This window comes from Pagrus pagrus (genome assembly GCF_965226575.1).
Source record: "Pagrus pagrus genome assembly, chromosome: 16".
Taxonomy (NCBI): Eukaryota; Metazoa; Chordata; class Actinopteri; order Spariformes; family Sparidae; genus Pagrus; species Pagrus pagrus.
Window position 1 is genome coordinate 5182393 of NC_140200.1, and position 12502 is coordinate 5194894.

At 42.7% G+C, this 12502-nt stretch overlaps 1 protein-coding gene across 11 annotated transcripts in view; it reads left to right on the plus strand.

Annotated features, from left to right (window-relative positions):
• The window catches only part of plcb1l (phospholipase C beta 1-like), a 173641-nt gene that overhangs the window by 157273 nt on the left and 3866 nt on the right, over positions 1–12502 (plus strand). For 9 of the 11 annotated variants that reach the window (XM_084378455.1, XM_084378458.1, XM_084378452.1 and 6 more), the window contains 4 exons: positions 752–828; positions 923–1012; positions 1153–1210; positions 1386–1472. In XM_084378455.1, the coding sequence (XP_084234581.1) occupies positions 752–828; positions 923–1012; positions 1153–1210; positions 1386–1472 (312 nt within the window). Of the gene's footprint in view, positions 1–751; positions 829–922; positions 1013–1152; positions 1211–1385; positions 1473–2572; positions 2598–12502 lie in introns of those variants that run through there. The other 2 variants (XM_084378451.1, XR_014624543.1) reach the window with 2 other exon arrangements.

The window sequence follows — 12502 nt, forward strand, 5'->3', positions numbered from 1 at the left end:
CATTTTCTTGTGAAATTGCTTAATAATTGGCAAATTTGTGAGAATAGATATTTTTAGCAAAAACCACACTGTTCCCCTAAGGTCCATAAAGTGTTTTACAGTTATTGTTCAGTACATGCTGCACATATATGGATGAAAGACTTAAAGCTCCAGTTCTCATGTCAGATTTCCCATCATCTCGCTAGATCTGTGTGCTGCCCATTTATGGTCACCAGACTTGTAGCTAATTTGTGCCGTCATTACAGTGAGCTGATTGATTACTATATAAAAACTTTCATTAAGTCATTTCCTTACATGCTCAGATTTATAGCGCCAGTTGGGGCAGTCAGTGTTCCCACACAAACAACATGTAGAAGCATACATAATATAAATAAACACACACTGTATGTAGCAGTCACACACATGTAGGAGCCTGCCCTGACTTGTGTTGGACTGGGTATAGTGCTGACTGTCCCCCGTTGTCCCAAAGCTCAGAAACGCAAACACAGACTAATCATGTCAGACAAGTGAATAAGTGAACGCTGCTATAAACTCACCAGGTAGAATATAACATCACTGTGCTGCATGTGCACGTGTTCTGTCGTACGGCGTGGAAAAATAAACGACTTCTGCTCCAGTACGCCTGCACAGCTGAGGTGTCAGAGAGGTTCATTCAAGCAAAAGAAAGCAAACATAATGGTGATTGTGTTTGTCCTCCGTTAAAAAAATTAAAGCAGATGTTTCCTGTCTCTCTTTGTGTGTCGCTCTCTAGCTGGTCGAGAAGCTGACCACTATCGCAGAGGAGTGCCAGAGTGCTCAGCTCAAAAAGCTCAGAGACATCTGTGAGAAGTAAGATCGCGCTCAGCATACAGCATTCACACACTCACCAACACAAAAGGTTGCTGTGTTTTCATCCTCTCTATCTCCATCTCACGACCTGCAGAGAAAAGAAGGATCTCAAGAAGAAGATGGACAAGAAACGGCAAGAGAAGATCAACGAAGCCAAATCTAAAGACAAGAATGTGACAGAAGAGTAAGTATCTGTATTTAAACACTAATAACTATCAGTAAACAGCACACGGTATGTGTTATATTTGTGTGACCACTAGATGTCACTAAATACTAAAGATTTAGCCCTTTTTGGACTGGCTGTTGATAAAATTCTCCCCACAGAGAGAAGCTGGAGATCAACAGATCGTTTGTCAACGAGGTGGTGCAGTACATCAAACGGGTAAGAGAGTACATGGCTATGGAGAATGTGTAATCACTAATGATCATCACCATATCATATGCAAAAATAATTCAGATTTGTATAATTACACTACTACCTGCACTAGTAAACATTTGTGGGTGCAGTATTATAATCGATGACACGCACAGACCTCATAGTATCTGTGTCTGTGCAGTTGGAAGACGCGCAGAGTAAAAGGCAGGAGAGACTACTGGAGAAGCACAAGGACATCCGCCAGCAAATCCTGGATGAAAGGCCAAAGGTGAGACAAGAAAATGTTAAACTCAAATGTGAATGAACTCTTGATTTGTGATCTGTTTTTGTCGATACTGTACACACACAGATGTTTTCGTTGATTCTGTCACACGCTAACCATCGCACTTACATGGTCTGCTGCATGGCAGAGTTAAAGGTGCACTTGGGGAAGAAATTTTAATCAGAAGACGATCTTAATTGACTGATTTTGTATTCCTAAACAAACTAAATAAACAAACTCTCTTCTCTTTCCTGACTGAATAAACAAACTGACAGTATCTTGGGGACCTTATTTTCCTCTGAGAACAGCTTGTTTATTCAGTTATGGAAGTTAATTACCTCATTAATATTGTAAATATTAACATTCTGAGTTTGGATTTCTTCTCCAAAACTACATAGTGCCCCTTTAGGACCTTTATTTTTGTTTAAAGAGAGCAAATGTGTATATTGTATATTGCTCTTTACATCATAGGTGATTTATAAGCTGAGAACTGAAACATCACTTTGGTTAAATGTAAGTGAATTGTCCTTGAACTAAACTGTATCGCTAACAGTGCACTGCAAAATAACAAAAACAAGATGTTTCTTGCTTGTTAGAGGTTAGTGTGTCTTATATCTCACAGGAATGCTATTTTCTAGGTCATTGTGTCTTATATGAAGTGTAGTAAGATAGTTTGACTAGATATTAGGTAAATATACTTTGGAGTTTCTGCAGTGACACCACTGGGGGGCGACCCGGTCCAGGTTTAGTGAGCTACAGCTCTGACACTCTTGTGAAAAACTGTAAGATGACCTCTTAATACAAAAATTAGAGTTTTTAACACTTGCTGATATGGAAATCTGTTGCCTTGGCTTTTAAAACCAATACCAGCAGTAAAAATAATGTCACCATGCAAGAGTAGTTTGGATTTGTAGTAATGATAACTATTAAACTGCCTTGTAACGAAGAGCTCCATTGCTGCTGTTGTTAATTCGCTTCCTGAAGTCAGGACATCCTCCCATCATTCCACTCTTCTCATTGCTACATACACATGGATTTTTTACCATGAAGCTTTTCCTGTATGAGTTGCACACTTCCCAACCTTTTCATTGTGACTGTCATTGTAGGGCGATTGTGCAGCTGAAGAGCATGGTAAGACCATCGTTTGCATCCCAGCACTCAGTATTAACACAGCATCAGCGTGGCCGCATTAATATGCAAGCTTTTATACACTTGGGCCGCTGACTGGCAACAAGTGAATGTGCATTGAATCTGTAATAGCTGAGACCTGCTGAGCATTACTACAGTGCCGAATGCTGTTTGATTTATTGCAAATTTGTTGTGAATTCTTCTGCAGAGAACGACAAATACCGTGCGGGTGTATTTCTGTATTATTAGGTGTAGTCTGCGTAGCATGGCAGCATAACAGGGGCAGCAGATTGGCCTGTGTATAGCGAGATCACAGCCCAGTTGGAGTGCTCAGATTTAATCCCACATGTCATCCTTGAGCAAATTCCTTGATACCAGCCAGAGAGCGAGAGGAAGAACTATCAATAAGGTTTATTAAATCAACTCGATAAGATTATAAAGCATAAATGTATCAGCACTACAGTAACACAGAGTTTTGCACAAGGATCTCCGGACTGTATCAGGAGACGGACTGTAACTGTCTCACATATTTGTAATCAGGAATCCTATTTAGAGCCCGACCGATGACAGATATCACAAAAATATTAGTAATGGCACATATGATGTCTTCTATGTGTTGATATGAAAACTTATTTTTCAAAAACAGCTAACTGCTGCTAACTATCGCTGTCATTACCTAGTTAGCTCAGTTAGCCGTCCAGCTAGCAGTCCGGACTGGGAGCTCAGGGCACCGGAGAAGTGTTGGTATTTTTTCCTCTAGTATAGTAGCTTTGGACTGGGACAGGCTGAGGCTAGCTGGTTAGCACGCTATATTTAGTAGATACCGCTGCATCACAATACACGACGACAATACAAGACTGTTATTTTCCACATTCTGTTGAACATTTTAATAGATTTTTGAATGTTTTCAACTAAAATTCTTGCATATTGCACTTTTAAAAAGATGCTTTGGTTATTAAAGTCATTAAATTCCCAGTGAAGTATAATGTTCCAGTGCACTGATGTCATTTTAGACCAAAAAGCTTATTGTTAAACTGTAAAATATCCTGTCATCAATGCAAAACATGTGTGACTGTAGGTTGATATATAGTATTTTGTACTCCCTGACATCATTTCAGCCCCAAAAATCGAGTATCGGTCAGGCTCTAATCCTGATTATGGACATGATTATGTCACAAATATAGTATCATGTTGTACAAGTAAATCCACTTAACACAAAGGCAGTAACAGTCTTTTTCTCTCTTGTTACAATTTTCTCTTCTCTTTCTCACTTTGACAAGATATTTTAATCTTGTCAAAACAGAGCAGATTAATGCAGTACAGACCATATAACAGCACGCTGCCGCTATAATCAAGATTACCCCTGCTGGCCTCAGACACACTCTGATATGAGCGTGTTTTCCTCTTGTTGTCAATGAAAGAGCACAGAGTACATTTACCATATCTCATGAGGTACTGTTTTATAAAGACAGGCATACATCAGTTTCAGTTGGAGATGGCTGCATAGCCACCCACTCTCATAGTGACAGCTCCTTGTTCCTTTGAAACAACTTGAATCCAGTGTGGGAGGGTGCAGTATAGATATCCACCCCAACACCTCACGTACAGCAGGTCTGTCACATTCACGCTGGAAACCGCAGTATGGAGAAATGAAGTAGTGACACTGAAATGCTGCTGATGATCATCTGCTTGTAAATCCATCAGGTTATTGAGCTGCGCTCCTTTTAATCCAGTCCTGTGGTGATCCTCGTCATTTTTTTAATAGTTGTTCGAGCATTCTTGTCAATAACACCAGAATTACAATGATTTCATAAGCCAGTAATTACTCAATATGAGCTGTATGAAACAGGATCATCAGGGTCTAATTAACATTAAATTAAGATGGTTTTCTCTGATGAGAGAGAGACATGCTGCTGTTTCCTTCTGCTGATCACTTCTTCACGTCTTCCAATCAGATCTCATCCTGTTAGCAATCATCGTTTCCCACAAAATCCCAACTGATTATCCATCAGCTGACCCCGCTGTCACAATCGCTTCTCTAAATCGACATCCGGACAGCGGCAAATTTGATTCGCCCGAGGAAGGCCATTACATAGTAATCAACCATCTCAGCGATATCTGTTCCGATGCAAAAAACAGTCATCTGTATGCAAATTATGCAAGAGATGTTAGAGGACACAACTCTGGAGACAGCTAACAGAGAATGCCTGCCAGGGTTATGTGTGTTTGTTAAAAAATGCAGGACGCTACCCTCAATGTTTGGAGCAGCAACCGTAATTAAAATCCCCCTCCAGCCAAAAGATTGTTTGTCTTCGTGTCCCTACAGTTGAATGTTTGAGTTTCACTGTGTAGAAAGATGTAGAAGTGTGTTTTTAAATTCACTGCTCGAAGAAAACAAACAGTGTAAAAGCCACAAGCTGTCAAAGACATTCAAGAAAGAAGGCAAACAGGCTGTAATCACGAGTCCCCGCGGGGGGTCTGTCTTTTGTCAATAGTTCATACTCTAAAACACAGAGGCCATGACGATCCCTACCAGCCTCCGTCATAGTTGTTTTTTAATCTTTTATTGTGGCAGGTTTCGGCTGCCCTGATTTCACGTTTCACTTCTTTTGTACTCTGTTTGACCTCGTCAGGTAGTCGCCCCGGAATGGCCTTTTCTTTTAAAAGCATCTGAAGAGGGTTTATATAAACCATGGACGTCCAGACTTTAAACTGAAAGTTAATGCTGGCTCACAGGCCATAAGCAGTAGTAGTAACACTTTATAATAACCATCATTAACTTCAGTTAATAGTTATTTCACTGTTGTTCTATACTTTCTTTTGGATGGCCAGTATAAAGTTGCATCTGATGTTAATAAATCTTTACAATTTGCTTCCTAAAGGATGAAATGCTCTATAAACCAACAGTGAAACAACTTGACTCTTGACTAATTTTATTAATATGACTCTCATAACACCTCCGAGTCAGTTCAATCAATATAGCCTTAGAAAGTAAGCTAACATGAGCCCAGTTCTTTACATAGATGCTTTGTACATCGCCGCGCTCCCCAAGCAGCATTGACACGTTGGGTACATACGGCTGTGTGAAGTCTATTTCCATCCAGCTCGTTTCTAATAGCATGTGGAATTGTCCTTGAGCAAAACACTGAACCCAAAAACTGCTCCCAATGAGCAGATCATTGACCTTGCATGGCGGCTCTAATCTGTGTGTGTGTGTGTGTGTGTGTGTGTGTGTGTGTGTGTGTGTGTGTGTGTGTGTGTGTGTGTGTGTGTGTGTGTGAGAGTGATGAATATGAAGCATTGTGACGAACTTGGCTCCCCCAATTAAAGCGCTTTGTGAATGCAGTTCATTCACCAAGGTTAAAACCGGCTATATCTGAGGCAAAAGGGGGATATTGTTGAGTTCGCTGGCAGGAAACACTTTACTATGATTTAGTCCTTGGATGAATGTAAACAACAACAGGCTGACACATAAACATAGAAAGCGTGAGGACTAAAGGACAGGAAGTGGACCGCTCCAATGGGGGCTAATGGATGAGGGCGTAAATAACCAGGGCAGGGCCAATATAAAAATACTTTTGTTGTGTGTGTGTTTGGTGTGTGCATGTGTGTGTTAGTCTTTATGAATCAGGGAGAGGAAGATACAACATACTTTCTCTCTCATGCAGTTCTGACCCAGTTTCTCCTTTGGGCTCAGAGCTGCCACTAATGGACAGCTATAACTATCCCTGGTTAGGACCCCGAGAGCTGAGCAGCCTGCTACAACGGTAGCTGTGTGTGTGTGTGTGTGTGTGTGTGTGTGTGTGTGTGTGTGTGTGTGTGTGTGTGTGTGTGTGTGTGTGTGTGTGTGTGTGTGTGTGTGTGTGTGTGTGTGTACATGCATGTGATAAATCAACCTAAAAACTGGTACAATATCTCTGCTATGCAACTGACAGCTTCGTTGGTATCATTCCCAAACTGTTTGAAGACAAAGGGATGTAAAATGTGAGCGACGTGTTTCTTTAAGCTCTGACTTCAGCTGTCGGAAGTCTGAGCTTGTGAAAGCGGGAGGATCACGTAATACATCGATCGGGAAGGGTGAGAGAATAAGAGAGACGTGGTGAGGTTTGTCGTCACTCGCAGCATGTGCACTCAGGTGTCACTGTCCTGTTAATGATCCAATCAAAAAGCCCCCCAGGAGTCAGCAGTGCGATGGCGAACGCCACCCTATATCCTGGCATGTCGCTTCTTTTCATCTGCCACCTGGTCACATTGCCATATGTCGGCCTTTAATTATTCACACCTCATGTCGATCGTGATGATCTTTATATCGATTGTCAAAGAGCATTCCTCTTCGGAGACGTATAATTTGAGATAACAAGAAATAGCGTTGGTTTGTTCACTTGAATGTGACCTGTCCCGCATGTCCTGACTCCTCAGAGTGAGTGAGATTAGTGAAATAAAGTTCTGTTTTTGCTGTTTTGAAACATTTTTCTTTGTCAAGGACTTTTTGTCTCCATGTAGCTTTGGCCTTAAGCTTTGTACATCTAACCTGTTCAAACATAGTCAGATTTTAACCAAAAAACAACAGATAAGATGGACGTCGAGTAAAAAAGGACTCCATCTCGCCTCCCTGAAGATTTCAGGTTTTTGGACTACACCAAAGGCTTACTACGCCGTGTTGTAATTCCTCCCGTTACACACACCTTTTTTGGCTGTGAAATAGAGTATGAAAGAGTGATATGGCAATATGTTTCACAACAGTGTGCGTTGGTGTATGTGCGAGTGGTGTGAATGTGCGTAACGTCGTGGCTGATTCTTTCTTACTTAGATGGGGGAAAAAAATGTGACGGTGTCTCCCCACTGCGAGCCTTGAACCATCACACACACACACACGTTTGTTCGTTCCACAAACAGGAGTCCTTTGCGGTCGTCATGGAAACTCGGGTCCCCCTCCTCTCTCACCCACCCTCCCCACCTCTCATATCCTCCTCTACCCTTCATGACTCTCTGCAATCTGTTAATTTGGAACTGGGTACTTATGACGCAATCCCAGGGACGGCTACTGGAGGTGGAGGAGAGGAGCAGGAGGGCGGGAGGGATGAAGAGAGGGTGAAGCAAACAGGTTGGAGGAGACATGGAGGTCTGGAGATGAAGAGAGAGGAGGCCACTGTCTCTCTCTCTCTCTCGTCCACTGTCTCTCCCTCTCACTGGTTGATGTAGGGGTGGCCACTATGTTCCCTCATCACAGACTTTGATCTGCATCATCTCTGCCTGCCGGGTTTGCATCAATAATGCACTTATGCCGATACACGTACACACACACACACACACACACACAATACCCACAGGGCACACAGAGACAGTGCTGTAAAATCCATTGTGTGTGTGTGAGCGAGTGCGCGTACATGTTGCACGCTTGGTTACTCTTCTGCTCTATTATGCTAGCTGCTATTTCAGATCAGTGCACGAGTGCTCATTATGTATGCCCACATGTGCTAATGAAGCTCTCCAGGGTTATGCTCTGTCTAAGGATATGCTCTGTCTACACTCCTCTGGAGAGGGTCCTCTCTATAGTGTGGCTTTGAGGTTTTCCGGCTTCAGCAGAAGCCACCTTTTTTTTATAAGAGGTGGGAACAGCACAGAGACTGTGGCACCTGATTATGTGAGAGCAAAGAGAGCAGATGGAAATGGAAAAACGTCTGTTTTCCGTGCCATTAAAGCCGCTTTGAATTGACAGTAAAGAGGGAGAGTGTGGTTGAATGTGAAAAGTGTTACAGTACAGTATGGTAGCCGGTACACTTTGGGCTACATATGCAAAGTTTGTTGCGGGATTTTAAGCACACGCAAAGCATAAACGTAAAACATTTGACAAAAAATGGAATTATTACTGTATTAGTTTTTAAAAGATTAGAGAAATAAGACTGTTGAAGCAGACATTCAGTCTGTACAAGTTTTAAAGGATAAGATCATCTTGTCTTTGTTACAGCAAGCAGCCAGGTTTAAAGCCTGCACTAACCAATATTTAAATATTAACAATGGATCAAATGACTACGTGGAATGTGAAAGAGGTCACTCCCTCGTGTAACTCTACAGAGCATCTTTCAGCTCATTTTATTGTTTTTGTGGCCCACACCTTTACGCTTTTGGTTATATCATATCAGCCTAATTTCCAGTAGTCCCAGGCAGGTGTTTTGAGATAAAACGCTCTTTTAAACCCACTGTATGCGTCCTGCCCAGCACCAAATGGCAGAGACACAGAGTTAACAGTGAGAGCATTCTGATATTTCACTCAGGAGGTGATTGAACTCAAAACAGTGCAAAAATGAGAGTGCATATTGGATTTAAATTCAATGCGCTTGCCAGACACATGACTCGAAATGAATACTAATTTTGTTCAGTGTGTGCAGGCAGCTGTTTGCCACGTCAACTTGGTGATAATAAATCCAGAAATGCATGTAAAAACAACCTAGCAGAAATGATACTCACCTATCACATTTAATTTCACAGTGAAGCACAAAATGTTTAAAAAATGCTTCATGTAGCATCTTTTAGTTAGCACCCACCAAGCACATTTCACAGCTCACCTTCCCGTTTGAACCAATCCTTTTAAGGGGAAACACTCGTTACTGTACATGCATGGCAGAAGTATTCAGGAGCGTGTTTTTTAAATTCCTGGACCTGAAGACAGGAATCCAAGAAAAACTACTGCAAAGCAACAGATGATTTATTTGAGAGGAGTCAGGAGAGGGCACTGACACACACACACACACACACACACACACAGACACAACACAAACAGAAAGGAGAATGCAGCTTCTCGAGCGTGGCGGTCTCTTCTACCTCTCTCTTTTCATTCCCCTGCATTAGGCTGCCGCAGTTCATTTTCATACTTAGGACCAATACAGTGGAAAGAATGTAAATGAAGGAATGGCGCTGACCGTCTGCGCTGCTTCTGCTCTCTCTCTTTCACACGCACACACACAAACTTACATGCACTGCACGACCAAGCTGCCTTTTTCTTCAGAAAGCCTGCAGTGCTGACAGGGTGGTGACCCTGTCTCATATCTTGGACATGGGTTCGTTGGTTTTCGCCTAATTGGGCTGTGTTTGGATATGCAGTGTTTCTCAAGGTCACGACACACACCTATACAACCGCGCAGTCTTTGGCTCTGCTTTGCTGGTTTTGAAGGAAGTCAGAAAAGGCACATATTTCCCTCACACCTCCCGGTCGGGCCGTACGACGAGGCACAGCTGAAACAGCCACGCACTGTAGACGCGGAGCGGTGTGTTGCCGGTCGGAGGCTTTTTTTGCGGTGCTGCGGCAGGCGTTATGTCACGGCTCAAAGCAAAGAATTAATTTGGCTCTTTGGAGGCCTTCTCCGCTTCCCTTGATAGCTCCTCAAAATGAGGACAGCTGGTGAAGAAGGTCACTGAGTGCTGTATTTTAAGAAAGGCAGAAATGTGCGTGTGTGTGCGTGCGTGTGGTTTGTTGACAGATGACAGGTCTTCAGAGATGAGAGACAGATTTAAAAGCTGGCTGGATAACTGCTGCTCTTGGTTGGTGTCCAGACAGGAACTGGACCGCACACACATATATACTGTAAACGTGCAACACACACAGGAAAAGTAGCTTTCCAAACTTTTTTTGTCGTGGTTGTCTTGTGCTTTCAACCGGACCTGATGTAGTTTTGAACCATCACAGTTGACCTAAGTACAGGTCGAAATTTCAAGAAAATTGACCAAAACTTGGCTCCACCAGCTCCAGAAGTTTCACCGATGCCTTCACTCTATTTCCTGTCTCTTCACTGCCAAACTGATAAGATGTCAGATGGAAGCTGGCGATCACAAAGCCACAGATCAAGGAAAACTCTCAAAAGATTGCGGCACTGGCCGTCTGTTCTCAAATCCATCCATCTCTCTGTCATTCCCTCAGATTTTTCATAACTCAGACTGTCCCCTCGGTGAAGACAAAGTGCTGTCGTCATCGCTCAGCACCAAAACTCCAACAGACAGCCGTTGGTGTTCACTCCTGAGCTGTTGATTACACGCAGAGGACACACGAGCACACGCTCGCAAGATAGACACGTGCACAAGTCTTTTCTGAGAAGCTGCCTGGTGCCCCTGAGATTCCTCTGCCCCCTGCTCCCACCTCCTTCACATGTGCCAGGGTGCCATCAGATGGGAGAGAGATGACAGCTTTAATCAGAGGGTGTTTGTGCCTCAGCAGGCAGGGTAAAGGCAGGCTGCTGCACACACACACACACGGCGTGCAGACTGTCCCACCCCTAAGTAGGTCATGCGCAGTGCAGAGCAGGGAGAGAGAGAGAGACCGAGAGCTGTGGTGCATCTTTAGCCATCTGGTTATGATGTGCTGGATGTCCGCTCTGTGAGACCCACCGAGAGAGTGAGAAAGAAAGAAAGAAAGAAAGAGGGAGAGGAGGGGGAGAGAGGGAGAGGAAGAGAGAAGGTGACCTTCTCTGGATGCTGTGCGTGGTGGGGGCTCTGCTGTACCACGCACAACATGAAAAAGACACAAGTCAAGAGCTCCTTCATTTCCAACAAAGACAGACAGCGTCAAGCACAGCAGCTATTAGTGTTGTCTGGCTGAGTGAGTCTGAGCTTCTCTCGTGTTTTGCGTTTTAATTTTTTAGAGTACTCACTCCCAGTTTCACAACATAGTTAAGTTTCATGCTGAGATTTTAATATAAAGACAGGAACAGTGTTAAATACATGTGACAAAATGGAGAAAGAACCTGTGGATATGTTAAGAGAGCATGAATTGTAATGGAGATATGCATCGTACGAGGTGAAAATGCGTCGCTTGAATTAGATTGCCCTGAGTCGACTGGGCAACAGATTGAAACATGGGTCTTAAACTACTGACCATCAGACCGTTAATTATCCAACATCATTTCAACAGTCATAAAGACAAAATATGAAACATTTATAAATGACAATGTGTAATGATTATGTGTGTACTTACATAATCCAAAATGTTTCCAACATCGGACGAATGCTAACGTTAGCTACTAGGTTATCAAATATGAGTGTGATATCTGAGGAAAATGGCCACCATGTGAAAATGGTCTATGGTGGTGGTTTAACAATGAAAACAACAAACTCCCATGATCCCACACTACTGACATGTTTTGCCCAGGTGGCAAAAATGACATACTGTGTGTTTAAGTAGGAGTACTTTACTATTGGTTCAGTATGATACTAAAACAGTACTTTTTCAATGCCTTAGTTTTATGGACATTTTTTCAACCATTATTTACCAAAATATGTCAAACAAATTAAATGATAAAAAAGCCTAAGAATCTCAGAAAACGCTCAATGCCGAACTCGGATACTTGACATTTTCAGTACATTTCAATTAAAAATTCAAAAGCTGTTGAGGTTTGATACGCGGCTCGTGCTCATACATGATCTAACATCCATCTAATTTCCTGTGTAGCAATGCATCAAAGTGCTGTGACTGCAAGTACTCTGTGACAATCAGGTCTTCTCATTTTGCTGTGCAGTGCTCTCAAATTAAATGGATGTGCCATCTCATAAAGTGAAGTGGGGAGGGCAGAGCATGGCAGTCCTTGACCTTCATTCCATCTCCTCTCCTCTGCTCTCACTCCTTCTTGAATGTGCTCGTGAATATTTCTCGAAAGGCTTCTCGCGGCCAGCTGTGATTTCCATGGCTGCTGCGTTAATTGGAGGCGAGATGTAGATTGATTCGTCCGAGAGAAATCAGCTTTGTGTTCAGTAGCTTTGTGTTCAGAAGTGTGTGTTTGTCTCAAACTTTATGCTGATGAATAGCATCAATATTGACCTTGGATTTTGCCCTGAGTGAGTCCGTAATGATGATTTTTTTTTCCAGTTTTGAGTAAGAAGTTGGGTGAGAATCGAAGTAGGCCTGTATTCGATTAGCAAAG